We start from the raw sequence: 23,743 nt of genomic DNA on the forward strand, positions 1-23,743 counted from the left end.
TCTTCTTCCGTCCCCCTTATTCGCTCCTCCTCCTTCCCTCTTTCTCCCTCACTCTTTCTCCCGGCCTTCCTTCCTCCCTTCCTCGCCCTCCCTCTCTTTCCTTCTTCCTTCCCTTCCTGTGACAATGAAACTAATTCATTCCTCCCTCCTCTCCTACCTCCCTTCCTCCGTCCTCTTCCTGCACCTATCCCTCCTCTTCAGCCCAGACCTCACTGCTCATCAGCTTTTCGGTGAATAAGTGACTCTCCAGTTACTTCATCAGATTCAATGCCACGACGATTCCCCTTCCACCGGGAGAACAAGAACCAAGAGTTTTCCATAATAAACTGCTCGACGGCCGATTCCAAGTCACCAACACAAAACTCAGCTCAGCCTCAACTCTCTGGCCGAGATCCCTCTCCCACTTACTGGGTGACAAGTGAACAACCATTCGGTTTTCAGGGTTCCCGGAAAACCACGCTGGTTCATCAGGTTGGCTGGGTTAAGGTCCAACCCACACCCACATTGGCCAGAAACCCGCCTCCCAGTCGGTGACCGACGGTTCGCTTGGCCAATCCATTTCACCGGTGTCGCAGAAACCCGCCTCAATCACCCTGGGTGACAGGTAGTGCGAGCAATCCCACCTCACTCACTCAGTGACCAATCGTTATGAATCCTGGAATGGAGCTTGGTTGCAAACAGTGAATTGGAGCAATGCAGAATCAGTGGAGTTGAGATACAAGTCCCAATTCTTGTATCTTTCGCTAACATTGCCTCTATTGGATGTCAGTAGCTTGGGTTAAATTCCTGCACAGAATGAGGTCACCATAAAGTACTTCCCTTCTCAATCTCTTCCCTCCCCTGAGAGTCATAGATGGGTGAAGGGCAATTATAATGCAATTAGGCAAGACTTAGGAGGCATAGAATGGAGCAGCAAAATGCAGGGGGTGGGGACAATCGAAATTGGAGCTGGTTTAAGGAACAGATATTGCGAGTCTTTGATAGATATGTCCCTGTCAAACAGGGAGGAAGTGTTAAGGTAAAGGAACTGTGGTTTACTAAAGAAATTATATCTCTTGTCAAGCGGAAGAGGGAGGCTTATGTGACGTTGAGGTGAGATGGTTCAGATGAGGTGATGGATATAGCTAGAAAGGATTTAAAAAGAGAATTAAGAAGAACAAGGAGGGGACATGAGCAGTCTTTAGCAGATAGAATAAAGGAGAACCATAAAGCTTTCTATAGATATGTGAGGAATAAAACAATGATGAGGGTTGAAATAGTCCTGTCAAAGACAGCAATGGGAAGCTATGTGTGGACCCTGTGGAGATCGGAGAGGTACAAAATGAATATTTCTCATCTGTTTTCATGCATGAAAAGGAGAATATTGTAGAGGAGAAGACTGAGTTATGGGTTATTAGACTTGACAGGATTGAGGTTAGCAAGGAGGAGGTGTTATCAATTCTAGAAGGTGTGAAAGTAGATAAGTCCCCGGGGCCTGATGGGATACCTGAAGACATATGCACCCCCAGTCATAGAGTCGTAGAGGTATACAGCACAGAAACAGACCCTTCGGTCCAATTTGACCTTGCCGACCAAATATCCTAACTAAATTTAGTCCCATTTACCAACGCTTGGCCCATATCCCTCTAAACCCTTCCTTTTCATACACCCATTCTGATGCCTTTTAAGTGTTGTAATCGTAGAATTCTTCTGGCTACTCATTCCAGACGCACACCACTCTCTGCATGAAAATGTTGCCCCTTGGGTCTGTTTTGTATCTTTCTCTTCTCACCTTAAACCTATGTCCTCCACACTGGGAAAAAGACCATGCCTATTTACCCTTTGTTTGTCCCTCATGATTTTATACATCTCTATAAGATCACCCCTCAAACTCTTCCTAATGCTCAAACCCTCCATACCTGGAAACATCCTTGGAAATCTTTTCCCAACCATTTCTAGTTTCATAATATCCTTTCTGTAGCAGGGAGACAAGAATTGCACACAACACTGCACTCCACTCTAAAAGTGGCAGAACCGATGCCCTGTACAGCCGCAACATGACCCCATGTACTCAATGCACTGACCAATAACTGCCCCAGTTCTTGTATCTTTCACTACTATTGGATGTCCAGTTTGTGATGCGGAGTGATGTCAATAGAATGGGTTAAATTCCTGCACCAACTGAAATCTCTGGGAAGCTAGGAAGGAGACGGCCGAGCCTTTGGCCTTGATCTTTGAGTTGTCATTGTCTACAGGTTTAGTACCAGAGCACTGGAAGATTGCAAATGTTGTGCCCTTGTTCAAGAAGGGCAGTAGAGATAACCCAGGTAATTATAGACCAGTGAGCCTTACATCTGTTGTAGGAAAAGTTTTGGAAAGGATTATAAGAGATAGGATTAATAATCATCTAGCAAGCAACAACTTGATTGGAAATAGTCAACATGGATTCGTCAAGGGCAGGTCGTGTCTCACAAACCTGATTGCATTTTTGAGAATGCGACCAAGCATGTGGATGAGGGTAGGGCAGTTGACATAGGTGTACCTGGACTTCAGTAAAGCCTTTGATAAGGTTCCACATTGTAGACTACTGGAGAAAATGCAGAGGCATGGGATTGAAGGTGATTTAGCAGCTTGGATTAGAAACTGGCTTTCTGTAAGAAGGCAACAAGTGGTGGTTGATGGAAAATATTCAGCCTGGAGTCCAGTTACTCGTGGTGTGCCAAAGGATCTGTTTTGAGACTATTGCTGTTTGTCACTGTGGTGGATAGTGTGGAAGAATGTTGCAGATTGCAGGGATAAACTGCAGAACTGGGCTGAAAGGTGGCAAATGGAGTTCAATGCAGATAAATGTGAGGTGATTCACTTTGGAAAGAATAACAGGAAGGCAGAACACTGGGTCAATGGAAAGATTCTTGGAAGTGTGGATATGCAGAGGGATCTTGGCTTCCATGTGCATAAATCCCTGAAAGTTGCCACCCAAATTGATAGTGCTGTTAAGAAGGCATACAGTGTGTTAGGTTTTATTGGTATAGGGATTGAGTTCCGGAGCGATGATGTCATGGCTGTACCTGTACAAAATTCTAGTGTGGCTTCACTTGGAGTATTGTGCGCAGTTCTGGTCGCACCATTACAGGAAGGATAAAGAAGCATTGGAAAAGGTGCAGAGGAGATTTACCAGGATGTTGCCTGGTCTGAAGCAAAGGTCTTATGAGGACAGGCTGAGGGACTTGGGTCTGTTCTCATTGGAGAGCAAAAGGCTAAGAAAGGATTTAATAGTGACATACAAGATGATCAGAGAATTACATAGGGTGGACAGTGAGAGTCTTTTAACTAGAATGATGACATCTGCTTGTACAAGGGGGCATAGCTTCAAATTGAGGGGTGATAGATTTAATACATGTTAGAGGCAGGTTCTTCACTCAGAGAGTTGTAAAGGCATGGAATGCCCTGCCTGCCAATATAGTTAACTCAGCCACATTAGGGGCATTTAAACAGTCCTTGGATAAGCACATGGATGATGATGGGATAATGTAGGGTGATGGGCTTAGATTAGTTCATATGTTGGTACAACATTGAGGGCCAAAGGGCCTGTTCAGTGCTGTATTGTTCTATGATCTATAAGGCATGGTAACACTCAGGTTAAACTAGACATCTTCATGGTATGGCTCCGGTGACATTATCTTTACCTTCAACATTTCTACTGAAATGATTAACTTTTCACATCCCTGCCTAAAAGTTACTGACTACTGGTATGTCAAACCAACCTATGTTCTCAACATGTACATTAATATTCACCATACCATTCATACTGCTTTCAAGTTGCTATCTGTAAATCGGAAATTTACCCCAACCAGTTGAGGAACACTTCATATCCCCAAAATCTTAACTATACATTGTAATTATATTTCTTGCCCTCTAGACAAAGTTATAGTAATACTGTCACAATCCCTGTTATTTCATGGGATTTAATTTGTAAGCATGTTGAGTATATCTTAATCAAAGGCCTTCTGGAGGTCCATATACAGCACATCAACCATCCTGTGGCAAGAACATACATCCAAAACTAAATTTAATGAGCAACTAATCAACAACTTCAAAACCAAGAAGGTTTTTAATGGAATACATAATCTGTTTCCAACTGGTGGAAACCACAGAAGATACTGATGCAATTTATTTGGGAAAAAAAGAATGGAGCAAGATGAACAAGATTTTCAGCACATACATATTTGTGATTTGGACTGCACTACCTGTCAGCACAACAGAGCAATTTCTGTAGCAACTTTCCGAAAACAATTGGATGAACACTTCAACATAAAGAGAAAATCAAATTTATGGGGAAAGGCGCTGAAGAGGGATCAGGTACGCAAAAGTGAAGACTGCAGATGTTGGAAACCAGAGTTTAGATCAGAGTGGTGCTGGAAAAGCACAACAGGTCAGGCAGTATCCGGGAGCAGAAAAAAATCAATGTTTCGGGCAAAAGCCCGACATCAGGAATAGAGGCAGGAAGGCTCTCCACCCTGGATCAGCTGAATAGCTCTAACCAGGTACAGCTAAGAGCAAAAATGACCAATCAATCATCTTCTTTTCATTCTGATTTTATGATCTTATGTTGTTTCCTGGCAGAAACAGACTGGCATTCTCGCTGCCTCTCTTAAAATCTTATTCAAGAGGTGATGACTTAAGTATCAGAGTAAATATTAGGACCATTTCCCAGCATTTTCAACTGCATTTAATCCATGTTACCACCCTTAGGGTTAGCATGCTGTAAACCAAGCCTCACAATTCCTAGAGACATAAAAAATGGTGAAGTGTCTTTACCCCTATCTTTCTAACCTTCAGACTAAGGTTGATAAAAAGCACAGATAATGTTTCCGGACTGGATAAGATTTATTTTGTATGGTAAGTGTAAGAGGTAATTTCGGTTTAAACTTTAAGATGTGCCTGGACCACAGACTGATCTATAATAAAAGACAAAACCTTTGTTTCTTTTCTAACAACCATTTTATATACTCAAAAGTAGAGTAGTTTAAATTGTGCAGAATGCTGACAATTTGTGAGCTATAGTAAAAGCATGCAGGCTCTTGATTAATGAAGCCATTCACACAGCAGAGAAGGATGAGTCCTTCCTGATAAGACTCCAGGATGGGAGTACGACTTGAGACATCTGTTTAAAGCTTTTGACTGATAAGACTACAGGGTGAGAAAAACAACAAACTTTGGAGACTCTGGAGCCTTTTGTTGCAGACTTGGTGATAAAAATAATGATGTTTTTAAGAATGTGAACCTCATGGCTTGTTGGAGCCAAGGAGAGGAGGGACTTGTCCTATAAATAATGGAGACTTTGTAAGCCTCAGGGCGCCTTTTCTTTAAGGGTGCCCGACTCTGCAGACTTGACTTGTTAATAAAACTTTGTTTTCCTGAATTTGTCTAGAGCGATTATTGAGAAGCGATTTTCGTTTCTAACAGTAAGTAATTTGACTGTGACTACAAGTAAATGCAGACAAACCATTGACATTAAACATGACTAACAAAAATTCAATTTCTTTATACACTCTCCCTTTAAACACTGACAAATGAACAGAGAAAATAATTATTGGCGGATGGAAATAAAAAGGACTGGAAGTAAGTTCACTGCTCTTTGCTTTCCATCATCTGGTGTTGAGATGGATGATCTTTCTTCAGCTAGCCAGGCCATAAGTGTTCAGTTGTCTTTTGCGAGAAGCCTTTTTTTCAAACTGCAGAAACCAGCTTCTGCTGGGCAGAACATATACATACCTTTCTATGTCATTTCTTTTTTCTCTCTCACTTTCACAGTAACTTTGTCTCTGCAACTTGATTCCATTCTAACCAAGTTGGCTGAGACCAATCAGTTTCACTTGTAAACAGCTGCTTGGCTCCTGGTGGTCTGCCAATTTGGTGAAGGGCTTATGCCCGAAACATCAATTCTCCTGTTCCTTGGATGCTGCCTGACAAGCTGTGCTTTTCCAGCACCACACTTTCGACTCTGATCCGCAGCATCTGCACTCCTCAGTTTCTCCCCGCCAATTGCACTGAACCTGTTGTCACAGAGTGGAGTTCACATGAGGTATCAAATTTCAGGCTGTGAAATTATGCTGGCATCCTGATAAATCCTTTTCAAAACAGTCCATTGTTCTTGCAGTCCACAGTCTTTAATGACTCAAACTACCCCCAACCCACAAAAGTACCCATTTTAGAACAACTGCTGTTAAAACGGCTCAAATTAATATGTAATGGCTGCTGTAAGTACTCAGACTCTGGTGTAATTTGTCATTAAAATTTAAAAAAGTTTTGCTTCAGCTTTTTAGATTTAATAGGTGAAAGTGAGGAGACTGCAGATGCTGGAAACCAGAGTTTAGATTACAGTGGTGCTGGAAAAGCACAGCAGGCCAGGCAGCATTGGAGGAGCAGGAAAATCGATGTGTCGGGCAAAAGCCCTCCACCAGAAATGGAGGCAGCAAGCCTCCAGGATGGAGAGATAAATGGTTTTGAGTGGGAGTGGGGTGGGGGGGAAGAGGATGGAGGTGGGGCTGGGGAGAAGGTAGCAAAGAGTACAATAGGTGAATGGGGGTGCGGATGAAGGTGATAGGTCAGAGGGGAGGGTGGAGTGGATAGATGGGAAGGGAGATTGGCAGGTAGGATAGGTCATGAGGACAGTTCTGAGCTGGAAGGTTGGAACTGGGGTAAGGTGGGGGGAGGGGAATGAGGAAACTGGTGAAGTCCACATTGATGCTCTGGGGTTCTGCTCTTAGATTTGATGCCAAATGGAGTCAATTTTATTTTAAAAGCGTCTTCTTTACTCCAGTGATACTCAGGTTTTCCTGTTTTGTTTTGCTTGAAGATTACTTTCTAAATGCGATCATGGACCCCCAGTATAGATTATCGTTCATCGCAATAGCCATAATACAAATGGGTTACATGCAGAGAATGTCACAAGGCATGTAAACTGCTAATGGCACAGTTGTGATTTAGATCAATTCCACTCAAGCAGACAGCAAAGATACTGACTATGAAATCAGTGATGTTGAAGCGGAATCTTTTTTAATCCAGTTAATCAGCTAAGTGGTTAATTTTATTTAGTTAGAAATCACACAACACCAGGTTATAGTCCAATAGGTTTAGTTGGAAACACTAGCTTTTGGAGCGACGCTCCTTCATCAGTTGGTTGTGGAGTATTATTGTGTACAATTTTATACTCCACAAACACCTGAATGAAGGAGCGTCGCTCTGAAAACTAGTGCTTCCAAGTGAACCTGCTGGACTATAACCTGGTGTTGTGTGATTTCTAACTTAGTACACCCCAGTCCAACACCGGCACCTCCAAATCATGATTTTATTTAAGTTTTATAGGTTTATATATATTATAATTTTCCAATTTTAACATCATTTTTCTGTAAGTAATAAAAAGTAGTTTATGTTACATATCAGATGTTATTAAAAGTTTCATGCTAAATATTATGAAGGGAATATATGAATTACTGAGTGAGGTGGCTAGTAGATTTAGAGAAGTGATTACACTGCAGGATCAGTCAGATAGATGGGTTACTGTCAGGAAAGGTAAAAAATCTCCAGTGGCTATTCATCTATCAAATCGATATTCAGTTCTTGGAATTGATGAAGGGAATAGTCTCTCTGTGGAAAATGGAAGGGGTAATCAGTTATTGTCAATTTGGAATGATTCTTATGTTAAGCAGCATTTGATAAAATTTCATAGAATTATTGTTATAGGGGATTGTCCTGTCAGGGGCATCGGCAGGAGATACTGTGGCAGTGAGCCTAAATTTAGGGTGGTTTGTTGTTTTCCTGGAGCTAGGATTAAGGAAGACTCTAAATGTTTCAGCATATTATATTAGTTTAGATTACTTACAGTGTGGAAACAGGCCCTTCGGCCCAACAAGTCCACACCGCCCCGCCGAAGCGCAACCCACCCATACCCCTACCCCTAACCCTAACCTAACACTACAGGCAATTTAGCATGGCCAATTCACCTGACCTGCACATCTTTGTGACTGTGGGAGGAAACCGGAGCACCCGGAGGAAACCCACGCAGACACGGGGAGAACGTGCAAACTCCACACAGTCAGTCGCCTGAGGTGGGAATTGAATCCGGGTCTCTGGCGCTGTGAGGCAACAGTGCTAACCACTGTGCCACCGTGCCGCCCAGGCTTCTCAATCTCAACTATTGTTAAAGTTGAGATTGAGAAGCCTGAAATTATTGTACACATTGGTAGGAATGACATTTTTAGGGAAAATATAAAAGCAGTACAGAATGAATGTAAGAGGTCAGGTAGAAGGTTAAAAAAAACCTTAAAAGTAGTAATTTCTGGTTTACTCCCAATGCCAAACTCAAATGAGAAAAGGAACAAAAGGATAAAGGAAATACATCAATGACAGAAGATCTGGTGCGTTGTTCAGGGATTTCGATTTTTGGACAATTTGAAAGTCTTTTGGGACAGAAAAGACCTCTTGAAAAAGGATGAATCTAACCTGAACTAGAAAGGGACCAATATCTTAGTAGGGAGATTTTTGTTTGTTCCTTTAGCGTAGACTTTATGTTGGTAGTGACGGAAAGGGGAGGAATCATAAGTAACAATGTGAATAGAAGGATTGATGGGAAATGTTCTGAATGTAAAGACAACACACCAGTTAGAAAAGAAAGACAAGAGAGAGAGTCAGAGTATGTAGTAACTCTGACGAACTAAATTGCATTTATTTCAGTGCAAGGGTTCTTGCAGACTTACGAACTTAGGGCATGCTTAAGAACATAGGGTCGTAGCTATTATAGATACTTGGCTGAGAGATGGACATGTCTGGCAGCTCAATGTTCCGGATTTTAGATGTTTTTGGAAGGATAGGAAAGGAGACAAGAAAAGGGCAGGGTGTGGCATTTTTGATTAAGGAATATATTACTGACGTAATGAGAGAAGATATTTCTGAAAATTTGACCAGTGTAAATATAATGATAGAAATTAGAAATAATCAAGTAAAAATCACTTTGATTGGATTGTACTGTAGGTCCCACTATAGTAAGAGGAAAATTGAGGAACAAATATGTGGGGATTTCTCAGATATATGTAAGCATAATAAGTTTGTAATAATGGGGAGTTTTAATTTTCCTAACATTGACTGGGGCTACCATAGTGTTAAAAGTTTGGATGGTGAAGAATTTTTCAAATGTGTTTAAGAAAATTTCCTTTATCAATATGTGGATACTCCAAATAGAGGAGGAGCAAAACTAACTCTTCTTTTGGGCATGACTTGCAGGTGCCAGTGTTGGACTGGGAGGACAAAGTTAAAAATCACACAACACCAGGTGGTAGTCTAGCAGGTTTATTTGTAAGCACTAGCTTTCAGAGTACCGCTCCTTCATCACGTGGCTGGGCAATAGGGCAGGGCAGGTGACTGAAGTAAAAGTGGAGAAATACTTTAGTTCTAGTGGTCATAATTCTATTAGTTTCAAAATGGTTATGGAAAAGGATAAGCCTTTCATTTTTAAAAAATGGAGTAAGGCAAATTTTAATGGTGTAAAACAAGAACTTTCCAAAGTTGACTGGAGTAGATTGTTCATAGGTAAAAGGACATCTGACAAGTAGGAAGCATCCAAGAGTGTGATGACAAATGTTCAGTGGCATTATGCTCCTGTTAGAGTGAAGGGTAAGGCTGGTAAGATTAAGGAACAATGGATGAATAAAGATATTGAGCTTCCAGTCATGAATATAAAGGAATCTTATTTTAGAAATAGACTACTTGAATCAATTGAATTTCTTAATCAGTATAAAGAGTGTAGGGGCATTCTTAAAAAAGAAATCAAGAAGCAAAGATGAGAAATGAGATAGCATTAGCAGATAAGATTAAGGACAATCCAAAGAGATTCTACAAATACATTAAAAGCAAAAGGGTAACTAGAGAGAGGGTGGGGCCTTTTAAAGCTCAAGGAAGTCATCTTGTGTTTAACCCCAGGAGATCGAGAGATACTAAATCAATTTTTCACGTCAGTTTTTACTATGGAGAAAGAACTGGAGACTAGAGAATGCAGAGAAATAAAGTTTAATGTTTAAAAACAGTTTACACTACAGAAGATAATTTTCAGGAGGTCTCAGAGAATATAAAAGTAGACAAACCTCTGGGCTCTGATCGAATGTTTCCCAGAACATTGTGTGAAGTGGGGGAGGAAATTGCAAGACCTCTTGCAGAAATTTTTGCATCATCTATAACTACGGGTGAGCTGCCTGATGACTGGAGAGTGGCTAATGTTGTACCTTTGTTGAAGAAAGTTTGGAAGGAGAATCCAGGGAGCAATAGACCCATGAGTCTGACTTCAGCTGTGAGTAAATTGCTGGAGGCAATTATAAAAGATAGGATTTCAGAACATTTAGAGAAGCAAAAATCGATTGGGGATAATCAGCGTTTTTGTGCGAGGAAAATCATATCTCACAAATTTGGTTGATGTTTTTGAAGAAGTTTTCAAATAGGTTGATGATGGCAGAGCAGTAGCCATTGTGTATTTAGATTTTAGTAAAGTCTTGACAAGGCTCCGCAATGTAGACTAATAAGTAAAGTTAGGTCACATGTGATTCAGGGTGAGCTTGCCAATTGGATACATAATTGGCTTATGGACTGGAGAGAGAGAGAGAGATGGTGGACTGGAAACCTGTCACCAGAGGTGTTCCACTGGGATTGTTTTTGAGTCCTCTTTTGTCTGTCATTTATATAAATTATTTGGATGGCATGGTTAGTAAGTTTGTGGATGACATCAAAATTGTTGCATAATAGACAGTGAAGAAGGTTTTCTCAGAATACAAAGAGTCCATGATCAAATGGATCTATGGACTAAAAATGGAAGATGGAGTTCAATGTGGATAAATGCTAGGTATTGCATTTTGGTACAACAAACAAGAGAAAGGTATATAAAATTAATGGAAGGAGCTTGGGTAGTGTTGTGGAATAGAAGGCCCTAAGAGTGTATGTACATTATTTTTGATTTTTGTATCACATGTTGACAACATGGTTAAAAAGGGATTTGACATGCACCTCTATTTAGGGCCCCAAACAGTCCTTCCAGGTGAGACAGAGATTCACCTGCCTCTCTTCCAACCTAGTTTACTTCATCAGGTGCTCCCAATGTGGTCTTCTCTACACTGGGGAGACCAAAATTAAACTTAGGGAGCAGTTCACCAAGCATCTCAGCCAAACCCGCAAGGGCTGACTGGACCTCCCCATCACCGCCCATTTTAATTCCCCTTCTCACTGTCTTTCCAACATGACCATCCTTGGCCTCCTCCATTGCCAAAGTAAACCAAACTGCAAATTGGAGGAACAACACCTCATCTTCCACCTGGGCAGCTTACAGCCTGGAGGACTCAACACTGAGTTGTCCAATTTCAAATAACCTCCGTTCCCAACCCCTGACTCCCTTTCCAGCCCCTCCCCCTCCCTTCCAGTCCCACCTGCCACCAACCGGAATCATTCCTCCCACTGACTATCCAGGTTGCATTCTCCACCGGTCTTCACTTGTTCTCACTTTACCGCCCTGCTCCCACCACCTTGTTTATCTGCAGTTCCCCCTACACCTATCCCCAGTCCTGAAGAAGGGTTAGACCTGAAACATCAACTTCTCCACCTCCTGATGCTGCCTGGCTTGCTGTGTACTTCCAGCCTCCTGTCTGTCTTCATTGCTTAGTCCTTTGAGTATAGGAGTTGAGAAGTTGTACTGAGGTTGTACAGGATGTTGGTGAGTCCTCTTCTGGAATACTGTGCCCAGTTATAGTAAAGATATTATTAAGCTGGAGAGAGTTCAGAAGCGATTTACCAGAAGGTTGCTGGGTATGGAAGATTTTTATTGTAAAGAAAGGCTGGATAGGCTGGATTTTCTTTTCACTGGACTGTACGAGGTTGAGAGAAATTTATAAAACAATGAGAGGTATAGAGTTAATGGTAGTTGTCTTTTCCCTTGGATGGGGATTTCAAGTCTAGGGGGTACACTTTGAAGGTGAGAGGAAAGAGATTTTAAGAAGATATGAGTGGCATTTTTTTCCACACAGAGGGGGTGGTTCATGTGTCGAAATTTAGATAGGTACATGAATAAGAAAGGTTTGTGGGGGGGGGAATATGGACCAATATCAGACAGGAGGGATTAGTTTAGTTTGGCATTATATTCAGCATGGACTGGTTGGACTGAAGGGTCTGTTTCTGGGCTGAATAACTTTATGACAAATGGAGTTTAATCCAGACAAATGTGAGGTGATGCATTTTGGAAGGACAAGTACAGGTGGAAATTACACAGTCAATGGCAGAACCATTCACAGATCACTGAAGGTGACAGCACAGATAGATAAGATTGTTAAAAAAAGTCTTATTGCATGCTTGTCTACAATGGAAGGGCATCAAGTATAAAGATGGACAAGCTATGCTGCAGCTTCATAGAACTTTAGTTCTGGTCACCACACTAGCAGAAGTATGTGGATGCTTTGGAGAGTGCACAGAAAAAGTTTACCAGGATGTTTTCGGGTATGGGAAGTCCATTATGAAAAAAAGTTGGATAGACCGAGTTTACTTTCACTGGAACACAGGAGGTTAAGGGGTAACCTGTTAGAGGTTTATAAGATTGTGAATGTCATGATAGAGTTGACATTATGAGGCTTTTTCCCAGGGTGGAGGGCTCAATTGCTATGGGACACAGGTTCAAGATGCAAGGAGGGAAGTTTAAAAGAGATGAGCGAGGCATGTTTTTCACACAAAGGGTAATGAGTGCCAAGAATGCACTGCCAGAGGAGGTGGTGGAAACAGACATAATAGCAGCATTGAAGAAACACTTGAATGAATACATAAATAGGAAGGGAATAGAGGATATGGATCCAGAGTCAAAGCGACTGTTCCTATGCTGTATTGTTCTTTGTTCTTTGACTATGTAACTATGAATCCGTTAACTTTCTAATGCATACCAACTGAAATGTTTTAATGCAGTTACACATTATCTATTCACAGCAAACTGATCTGTACATTTCACATACTAGTCCAGATATCAAATGAGCATTCACAGCAGTCTCACCCCATTTAGGCGATTGAATGACACAAGGTAGGTTCCTATCATAATGTATATTCAAAGGTGCCAAAACATACAAATTTCTACCTCTCCAATTTTCTGGACAGTGACATTTTAGGCAATATATACAGACTTGTGTAAAATCAGTTTCCTTCATCAGTGATACTAAATGACGCAAGTATGATACCACAGCTTGGATTTAGTCAACCGAGCATCTTTACAACAAATAAACACGCAGCAAATTAAAATAAACAGGAAATAATGAAAATATTCAGCAGACCACATGCTCATACCTGGTAATTTGTACAATGCAGAGCATTTTTTTTAATGCTGTTTTGTTTTCTGCCTCACCCCTTCCCTATATTGTGTGTCTCATTACCCCCTCTCACTTCTCGGTGGTGAAATGTTTTGGTGTCCCTTTAAAAGACTTCATTGACCCTGCAGTGAAATGATTTGGTGTCCCCTCTGGAAAGATTCCACTGAGCCCAGTCTGAGAACCATTAACTGATTCATCTCCAACACTGTCATGTAGCGCCTCCTTCAGCCAATGGAGTAACATTTCAGGCAGGAAGGTCCTTGCATTCCTGCAGCTCACAGCTCATTCTACCTAGTAAGTCTCTCTCTATACAGTAATTGAGCTTCTATTTGTTTCTTCTCTCCCCGGCCTTCTTTCCCCTAGCCCTACACAGCTCCTTGCTGATCTTTCAGTTCCTAGTTCTGATACAGGGTTTATTCCCGGAATGTTAACCTGGCTTCTCTCTCCACCTGTGACTGAGACTGACCCCCATCAGTTTACAGCTGGCAGGAGGCAGGGGGATGGAATGACATTATGGGATGGATCTGTCAGTGCCCTTTGATCCCGTAGATTGTCAACGGGGAAGAGTTACTCCCGTCCTCATTCCATCCCGGACTGAAGATGGGAAAGACCCTCTCAGTGAAAGTGTGGGTGAAAGTGTGGAGATGGGACATGTTATCTGCATTGTAAAATGACACCTGTCCACACTCATAGTCCAGGAAAACCCCGATCTTCTGGGGATTCTCACTTAAGTTGAGGGGGGTTAATAAGGGAGTTGTCACAGCAAAATACCCTCTTCCAGGATTAAGCCACAAAATCCAGTAACCAAGCTTTGGCCTCGGAACTATAATCCCTTTCCTGTTGACAGACTCTCGAGATGCTCCTAAAATCCATTCAGTCTTGTTTCCCACCTCCACCTCCCAGTAATGTCTCCCTGATGTGAATCCCTCTGATCCCAGCACACACAGCCAGGAATCAAATCTCTCCGGGGAGTCAGGGAGCGGCTGAGTTTCGTCTCCAAGTCTCACACTGATTTGGTCCTCAGACAGGTTGAGCCGGGGATTCGCTGTGTTTGGATCCAGAGTCAGAGAGGCTGGAACTGGAAGAAATTTAAAAATTTAACAGTGTCAGTGAGTTAAAGATAGGGAGGCGAGGTGCTGGTGCAAAGTTAGAGAGCACCCTGAAGGGAGAAAAATGAGACACAGAAATTGGTAGAGGGAAGGCAATGGAGAACAGACTGTATGGTGCCAAGAAAGGGATTACATGAGAGAGCAAAGGAGTGGGGAAAGGGCAGTGAGCAGAGAGGGACTGTGGAAGGGAAGAGGAAGAGGCAGCGTGTCAAGGAGGGGGAGAGGGAGTGACAAAGCAGAAGGTGGTGATTGAGTGAGCTTCAGAATGGTTGAAGACACAAATAAAAAGTAGTGGCTCGAGACAGGAAGCTCTGAATTTCATGCAAGTTTTGGACTTCTCATCTTCTAAACAATTTCAAATGGGGGATTACAATACTTCAAGTGTGTGGAAACATAACTTCTCTTTTTTGCCAAAAATGTGGACAATATAATATAAAAGCAGCAAAATGAGTTCAGTATTTCAATGTACTTGGTGGAAGCGATGCTTGAATACAGAGATACTAACAATGGAACATCATCTTGCTGGGCTAAAACATGCAAATGAATAACTCAGGAGAAGTTATTCTCAGCCACACTGCCATTCATGAATAAATCTATGTACAAAATCTATTTGAAATGAACCTGACTCCAGACACCAGCAAAAACAAAATGTAAAAAGACAAAGTAGGCACAGTCAGTACATTATCTATAATGCACAAACATTAATAATCAAAAATAATGCATGACATCAATATGAAGACCTCTGTTTTTAAAGTACTTGAAACATAGTCTCTTTTACGTAGGTTTCAACCAAACCCTGGATGTTCAGTGGGGACCAACAAATCAATTAAGTCCCTCTCCTCTTCACCCACACTCAAATTGTGATCGACTCCTCTCTCCTCACAACACACACCTGTCTTCCAAACCCACCTCCTTGCGTCCACACACTCAATCACTCACTTGCTTTCAACAACATAAGCACTCTCTAATCGCCTTCTCCTTTTTCCCTGCAATACCTGGCTTTCTCCAACTTGCCCATATGTAGGAGAGCTGAACCAGGAAAAACAGAATAGCAATAAGTAAGCAGATAATGAGAAACATTTCAAAAATCCTAAAATTTTGTTTTAAATAAAATGCTGTTTGTGATAGATCCAAAACTTTAGGCCTAGACGCCAGTCCTTAGCCCCACTCTTTAATGAAAGATATCCAGGTTCTTGAAATTCACATCTGGTTTCATAACACAGTTATTTTCTGTCTTATCAGACCATAAGCTGTGCAGAAATGAGGAAAAGTTGGGCTGGATAACAGTTTATCATTACTACTTCACTTAAATGCACCCACTAAAATGAATGTAACGGTTGCCAGTACAGGAACTGACAGGAAATCTAGGGTAGTCTTGCACATGTGGCATAGAGGTAAAATAGTGTTACTTCTGCAATCATAATTGCTTATGCAAGGTAAATGAACTCACACCAGTGTATAATTGTTTCAACCAAGAGCTGAGTCAACAAGAATGAAAACTATGTGAAGGAAATATATAATTGTTTTTGTATTAGCTGAAATGTGCATACAAGAATGAAATGTGCCTGCAAACAATGGTAGATGTTACAGACAAATAGATAAGGTGCTGTGAGGGTGTAGGTTAAGCCAGATATGCCTGTACAAACAGTAGTTATAAGCATCTGTTTCCCACTTCTGCAAAAACAAAAACAAACCTCAATTAAAAGGTCATAAGGCTCAATATGGATGAGGGATGGGAGGAAATGTTACAAGTAAGGGAAACAGATGGCAGTGAAGGAGGATATACCTAACAATGGACCACAGCAGGATGTGGTGAAATGGCCAAGTAAAACTTGTACTTTGTTATGGACAAGGCCAGATAAGGCAAGAGATGAACAATAGTAATGGGAACTGGGTTTAGAGTAGTAGGAAGAGGGAAGGAGAAACGAATCTTATATAAGATATGTACTTGCTAAACTCTGCATGTCTATTTTAGGCACCACGCTTGCAAGGGTATAATAAACAATCCTGTTGGTTCACATCTTGTCTCGGACTGAAATTATTGAAGTGAGTGAGCTTCGTTTCTCATACACAGAATTTGTTATTGTGGTAGGGTAGGGTTGGGGTGGTGTACTGGGGAGGCGGGGTGGGGGGGGGGGTGGTTGTGGGCAAATCTCATTTAAAAACACATTCTCCATGAAAAAAACAGCAGGTTTCAGAATCACACAATTTTTGCAGTGCAGAAGCAAGCCCATCATGTCTTCACTGAATACCACAACTGGGATTTATTTTAATGTAATTCTGCCATCACCTCCCTGTAACACTGCACATTGTTTTCAGATAACTGACTATCAATCTCTCTTTGAGTGATTCAATTGAATCTCCTTGCATCAGGCTCTCAGACAGAACATTCCAAACTTTAAACACTTCCTGCCTGCAAGAGTTGCGTTCTTAACCACTTTTGCTCCTTTTGCTAATTACTTTAAAGATGTCCAAAAACAAAATCTGAAACAACTGCAGATGCTGGAAATCTGAAACAAAAACAGAAATTGCCAGGAATGTCTGGCGAGCATCTGTGAAGAGAAATCCGAGTTAACATATTGGATCCAGTTACCCTTCTTCAGAATTTTAAATATCTGCTCCTTCACTCTTGGTCCTTTCACATGAGGGGAAAAAGAAAATCTTTCATCTATTCTCTCCAGATGCCTCATGATTATCAATGCTGGATACCAAATCTCTTCTCAACCAAGGTAATAATCCTTACTTCACTGATTTATTTTCACAACTCAGGATTCTGATCCATCCAACTATTCTCCTGGTTTTTCAGACATTGTTTCCAATGTCTTAATTTGAGCCTTAAAATATTGTTCCAAAAATGCATACCATACTCCAATTGGCACCAATCTGGAATTGCATAAATGGCAGGAAATGTAATGGAGATCAGAAGGCTTTAGATTAATGGAGACTTGGGACTGGTTCTCAGACAGCTATAAGCTGCACATAGAGGATCGATTATACCTTAGCAGGAACGAGGTTAGTAACCTCACAGGGAGCTTGCAAATGCAGTTGAGAAGGGTTTAAAATTATTTGTCTGGAGATGTGGACCCAAGCGGGAATTCAGACAGAAGTTGAAAGTTGTAAATGAAAGCAGAAAGAACCGAAATCAAATCTCAATTTAAATTCACAAAATATGTGCAGTGTTAAAAGGGGGAAAGTCTTGTGGTTGCATGTAACAACGTGGGTTAAATGATCATACAGATTTAAGTAAAACTACATAATTTAGTTACCATTATGGAGCTGTGGCTGGAGGATGTCCAGCCCTAGTAACTGAACCTTAATTCAACATGTTTCCTTCAACGTTTAGGTTGGAAAGAAAGAAACTTTGGTGGGACAATGCTGAAAATAAGGGATGGAATCAGTATATTATTGGGAGAAAAACTCACTGTGGATAGTTTGTAGAATATTTGGGGGTTACGTTGAGAAACAGCAGAAGGCTATACACACTGGTAGAAGTGGATAATAGGCAACCAAATAGTAATGGTAGGATAAGGTATGCCATAAATCAGTAAATTAGAATTGCCTGTAGCAAGGGGAATACAGTGATCATGGATAACTTCAATTCATTCCAGTGCTGTGTAGGAAGAATTTCTGGAATGTGTTTGAGTAAGATTTCTGGAGCCAGATGCTGAAGATTAATTTAGCTCATTAGCTAGTATTATGCAATGAGAAAGGACTAATTAATAATTTTATTGAAAAATAATCTTTTGGGGCTTTAACCATGGTAAAATCATTAAGTTTGTCAAAGATGTGGTTTAATCTGAAACTAAGGGCTTAAATCAAAGCAAGGTTAACTATGAAGAGGAAACTGGTTCGAAAAAAAAGATTAAGATGTACAATAGTAGATAGACAAAGACTAGCAGTTAAGACATAAATACTTTTCAAAAAAAAGTAAACATTAATTTGAAGGAAATGCAAAATTAAAAATGAGACAAAAGGATGGAAAAGAAAGTTGAAGATAATATGAAACCAAAGGAGGGTCCTTATGAAGTTGACAAAAAATGTCGTAAGTCTGAGTATTCTGTGATTTTTAGAATTCACAAAGTAGGAACTTTGATAAAGCTAGATTAGAACACACATGTAAAAATGGAAGAAACATAAAAATGGATTGAACAATATTCTATAGCTATATAAAGTGGAAACTATTAACAAAGTAAATCTTGGTCCATATCAGGAACAGAAAGGCATATTAATAACAGGAAATACAGACATGGCAGAGAAGGCAAAGAATTGCTTGTTCTATATTCACAGTGGAAGACACAAAAAATCTCCACAAAATAATTAAGACCAACGGCCTAGTGAGTGTGAGAAATTGACAGAAATTAGTATCAGACCAAATGTCATATTGGAACAAACAACGGGACCAAATGGACACACTCAGAGAACACAATGACTTCACCCTGCAGTGTTTTAATAATTGGCTGCAGATATAATAAGGGTCATTTTCCAGCATTGTATTTAGTCCGCAATTGTGCTTACAAATTGAATTGAAGAGTTTTTTTCCCATTCTTTAAGATGAAAGGCAGAGATAAAGCACTGAATTACAACTACATTTGCAACAAAATTCCTGCATTTTGAATGTGAGCATTGCTCAATAACTATTCATTGTCTCTGAAGATCTGTGGGCCTTGCTGGAAGCTTTTAAGTGCAAAGGTGTTTCTTTCTCTTTTTAATAAGATTTACCTGTGACCATGAGGCAAGTTGATACTTTTTGTTGCTCCTCACTCCTTTGCTTTCCCTCTGACCCCACCCCATCCCTCTGATGTATTTATGCCATCCCATGCATACCTCCCCTCCCTGCCTCCACACACACTCATTGGAGGCGTCTGTCAGTTTCCTGCCTTTTGCCTTCTCTCGTTAGAGGATCTATGTTTCTACATTTGAAAACAATAGAAACAGTTCAGGGTAGACTTACAGGGTTGTTGCCAGGGTTGGAGGTTTTGAGCCAAGAGGGAGAGGCTGAATAGGCTGGGGCTGTTTTCCTTGGAGCATCAGAAGCTGAGGGGTGACCTGATAGAGGTTTATAAAATAATGAGGGGCGTGGATAGGATTAACCAACAAGGTATTTTCCCTGGGGTGGGGGAGTCCAGAACTAGAGGGAATAGGTTCAGGGTGAGAGAGAAGCTTTAAAAGGGACCAAAGGGGCAACTTTTTCATGCAGAGGGTTGTGCATGTATGAAATGAGCTGCCAGAGGAAGCATTGGAGGCTGGTACAAGCATTTAAGAGACATCTGGACGGCTATTTGAATAGGAAGGGTTTAGAGGGATATGGGCCAAGTGCTGGCAAATAGGACTAGATTAGATTTGGAGATGCCGGTGTTGGACTGGGGTGTACAAAGTTAAAAATGAAACAACTCAGGTTGTAGTCCAACAGGCTTAATTGGAAGCACGAGCTTTCAAAGCACTCCGAAAGCTAGTGCTTTCAATTAAACCTGTTGGACTATAACCTGATGTAGTCATTTTTAATTTAGGACGAGATTAGGTTAGGATACCTGGTCGGCATGGCCGAGTTGGACTGAATGGTTTGTTTCCGTGCTGTTCACCTCTATGATTCTATGATTGTTATAGTAAAGACTAAACCTCAGATTGGTCTCTGTTCTAATTCATAGTCTGAAATGAGCAGTGATTTCCCTGATACATTGTCCACACAATCAATGGAGTTGTTTGAAAAAAATAATAATTTCACAATCTGAACAATTTCGCTGAGCTCTCTTTTTCATGAATTTGAGGATAGTCCTAATTTTTTGTAGGCTGTTTGACCGTGTTAAATCCAGAGATATTTTCTAAGTCTTGAATCCTAACAAAATTGAATAATATCAGCCCACAGCCTCCCTGATCCAGTGCAGATTTGCAATCGCTGCAGTTTCCTATTTGTCTCAGTTTCAATTCCAATTCCACCTGAAATGGTTAACTGCCTGTTAAAACATTATTCTTTTTAATGACTTCCTGGTCGCCAAGTGGTTCAAGGCCTGTCTGTTCATGCTGTGGCCAGGGGTCCACTGTTCTGGCTATAAACTTCCCTTCATCGCTTTAACATCACATGCTGACGACCTCAGGCACTTACCCAGAGGAACTCACAGAAAACAAAGTAGACAATGGACAACCTCCTGCTGTCAGCTACTGACAATGTGAACATTTAACTTGACACCTTGGAGTCCTACACTACTGCACTTACAATTAAGAAATTAGATATAGGAGTTTTACCTGGGACAATGGCATTGAACATTTCTCTCCAGATCATGTACTGCAACGGGCCGTTGAACTTTCCAATAGTCAGGTTTATCGAAATTAACTGATGTACATCACTAATCCTATAAATATTAAACAGTTTGTGGTTAAGGAAAAAGCATTTGTTAGGATATTTGAGAAATAATTTAAGATTTCAATTTTTTTTTACCTTCGAGTGATTGCGGTAGAGATAAAATGTTAATCTCGTTTCTGTAACTGAGCAAAAATTAATGACAAATGCAAGGAAGGAGCATGGAAATGCCCAGGACAAGAAATAGGCCCACAGCCTGAAAACCAATTAGTTGCTAAGGCATCACACACTGCAGGAGGGGACATGCATAAACCCATGCACTCAGTGGATTATAAACAGAGCTTGGAGAACAAAGACAGAGGTTGGGAATACCTAAAACCTCACGTCCAACTATATAATATGTGCCCCTCAACTCTACAGGAATCTTGTCTAGATTTGGCCTCTTGATCATGTCTGAAATTAATAGCTGCACTATGGGTGGTAGGACCACAGCGATTAATTACCTCTGCAATTCCCTTCCTGATTTTCTAATTTCTAAGTCTCTCTTCCTTATTTTCAAAAACACTTTCTATATTATAGCTCTGGAGTCAATAGACAATAGGTGCAGGAGTAGGCCATTCTGCCCTTCAAGCCTGCACCACCATTCATTATGATCATGACTGTTCCTGCCTTATCTCCAACCCTTGATTCCACTATCTTTGAGAGCTCTATCCAACTCTTTCTTAAATGAATCCAGAGACTGGGCCTCCACTGCCCTCTGGGACAGAGCATTCCACACAGCCACCACTCTCTGGGTGAAGAAGTTTCTCCTCATCTCTGTCCTAAATGGTCTACCCCGTATTTTAAGCTGTGTCCTCTGGTTTGGCACTCACCCATCAGCGGAAACATGTTTCCTGCCTCCAGAGTGCCCAATCCTTTAATAATCTTATATGTCTCAATCAGATCCCATCTCAGTCTTCAAAACTCAAGGGTACACAAGCCCAGTCGCTCCAGTCTTTCAGCGTAAGGTAGCCCCGCCATTCCAGGAATTGACCTCGTGAACCTAGCCAGAATGTCTTTCCTCAAATTTGGAGACCAGAAATGCACACAATACTCCAGGTGTGGTCTCACCAGGGCCCTGTTCAGCTGCAGAAGAACTTCTTTGCTTCTATACTCAATCCCTCTTGTTATGAAGGCCAGCATGCTATTAGCCTTCTTCACTACCTGCTGTACCTGCATGCTTACCTTCATTGACTGATGTACAAGAACACCCAGATCTCTTTGTACTGCCCCTTTACCTAAATTGATTCCATTTAGGTAGTAATCTGCCTTCCTGTTCTTGCCACCAAAGTGGATAACTATACATTTATCCACATTAAACTGCATCTGCCATGCATCTGTCCACTCACCTAACCTGTCCAGGTCACCCTGTAATCTCCAAAAATCCTCCTCATATTTCACCCTGCCACCCTGCTTAGTATCATCAGCAAATTTGCTAATGTTATTACTAATACCATCTTCTTTATCATTAATATATATTGTAAAAAGCTGCGGTCCCAGCATTGATCCCTGCGGTACCCCACTGGTCACTGCCTGCCATTCCGAAATGGAGCAGTTTATCACTACTCTTTGTTTCCTGCCAGCCAACTAACTTTCAATCCAAGTTAGTACTTTGCCCCCAATACCATGCACCCTAATTTTGCTCACTAACCTCCTATGTGTGACTTTATCAAAAGCTTTCTGAAAGTCCAGGTACACTACATCTAATGGATCTCCCTTGTCCATCTTCAGAGTTACATCCTCAAAAAAGTCCAGAAGGTTAGTCAAGCATCATAAATCCCTTCATAAATCCATGCTGACTCTGACCTATCATGTTATTACTATCCAGATGTGTAGTAATTTCATCCTTTATAATTGACTCCAGCATCTTTCCCACCACTGAGATCAGACTAACTGGTCTATAATTTCCTGCTTTCTCTCTCACACCTTTCTTTAAAAGTGGGACAACATTAGCCACCCTCCAATCCACAGGAACTGATCCCAAATCTTTCGAACTCTGGAAAATAATCACCAACACATCCACGCTTTCTCGAGCCACCTCTTTCAGTACCCTGGGATGTAAACCATCAGGCCCCGGGGAATTATCAACCTTCAGACCTAATAGTCTCTCCAACACCAATTCCTGGCAAATATAAATTCCCTTCAGTTCAGGTCCTTCAGCCACTGTTACCTCTGGGAGATTGCATGTGTCTTCCCCAGCGAACACAGATCTGAAGTACCAATTCAATTCTTCTGCCATTTCTTTGTTCCCCGTAATATATTCCCCTGTTTCTGTCTTCAGGGGCGCCATTTTAGTCTTAACCATTTTTTTGCCTTTCACATACCTAAAAAAGCTTTTACTATCCTCCTTTATATTTTTGGCCAGTTTACCTTCAGAACTCACTTTTCTCTGCGTATTTCCTTCTTAGTAATCCTCTGTTGTTCTTTAAAAGCTTCCCATTCCTCAGTTTTCCCACTTATCTTTGCTATGTCATACTTTTTCTCTTTTAACTTTATATGTTTCTTAACTTCCCTCATCAGCCACGGCCACCCATGCCTCCTCCTAGGATCTTTCTTCCTTTTTGGAATGAACTGATCCTGCATCTTCTGCATTATACACAGAAATATCTGCCATTGTTCCTCCACTGTCATCCTGCTAAGGTATTGCACCATTGAACTTTGGCCAGCTCCTCCCTCATAGATCCACAGTTCCCTTTATTCAACTGAAATATTGTCACTTCCAATTGTACCCTCTTCCTCTCAAAATTGCAGATTGAAGCTTATTGTATTATGGTCACTAATTCCCAATGGCACCTTCACTTCGAGGTCTCTGATCAATTCTGGTTCATTGCACAATACCAGATCCAGAATTGACTTCTTCCTGGTAGGCTCCAGCACCAGCTGTTCTAAGAATCCATCTCAGAGGCACTCCACAAAGTTTCTTTCTTGAGCTCCAAGACCATCCT

At 41.1% G+C, this 23,743-nt stretch overlaps 1 protein-coding gene across 2 annotated transcripts in view; it reads right to left on the bottom strand.

Annotated features, from left to right (window-relative positions):
• The window catches only part of LOC122541432 (zinc-binding protein A33-like), a 69,882-nt gene that overhangs the window by 42,110 nt on the left and 4,029 nt on the right, over positions 1-23,743 (bottom strand). Inside the window, exons 5-6 of one of the 2 annotated variants that reach the window (XM_043678199.1) lie at positions 20,705-20,811; positions 12,773-14,433 (exon numbers count right to left, since the gene is read on the bottom strand). The exons of the other annotated variant lie outside the window; for it this stretch is intronic. Coding sequence (XP_043534134.1) covers positions 13,883-14,433; positions 20,705-20,811 — 658 coding nt within the window. The 3' untranslated portion in view covers positions 12,773-13,882. Of the gene's footprint in view, positions 1-12,772; positions 14,434-20,704; positions 20,812-23,743 lie in introns of those variants that run through there. 2 annotated transcript variants of the gene reach the window in all.

This window comes from Chiloscyllium plagiosum, chromosome 37 (assembly GCF_004010195.1).
Source record: "Chiloscyllium plagiosum isolate BGI_BamShark_2017 chromosome 37, ASM401019v2, whole genome shotgun sequence".
NCBI classification, from domain to species: Eukaryota; Metazoa; Chordata; class Chondrichthyes; order Orectolobiformes; family Hemiscylliidae; genus Chiloscyllium; species Chiloscyllium plagiosum.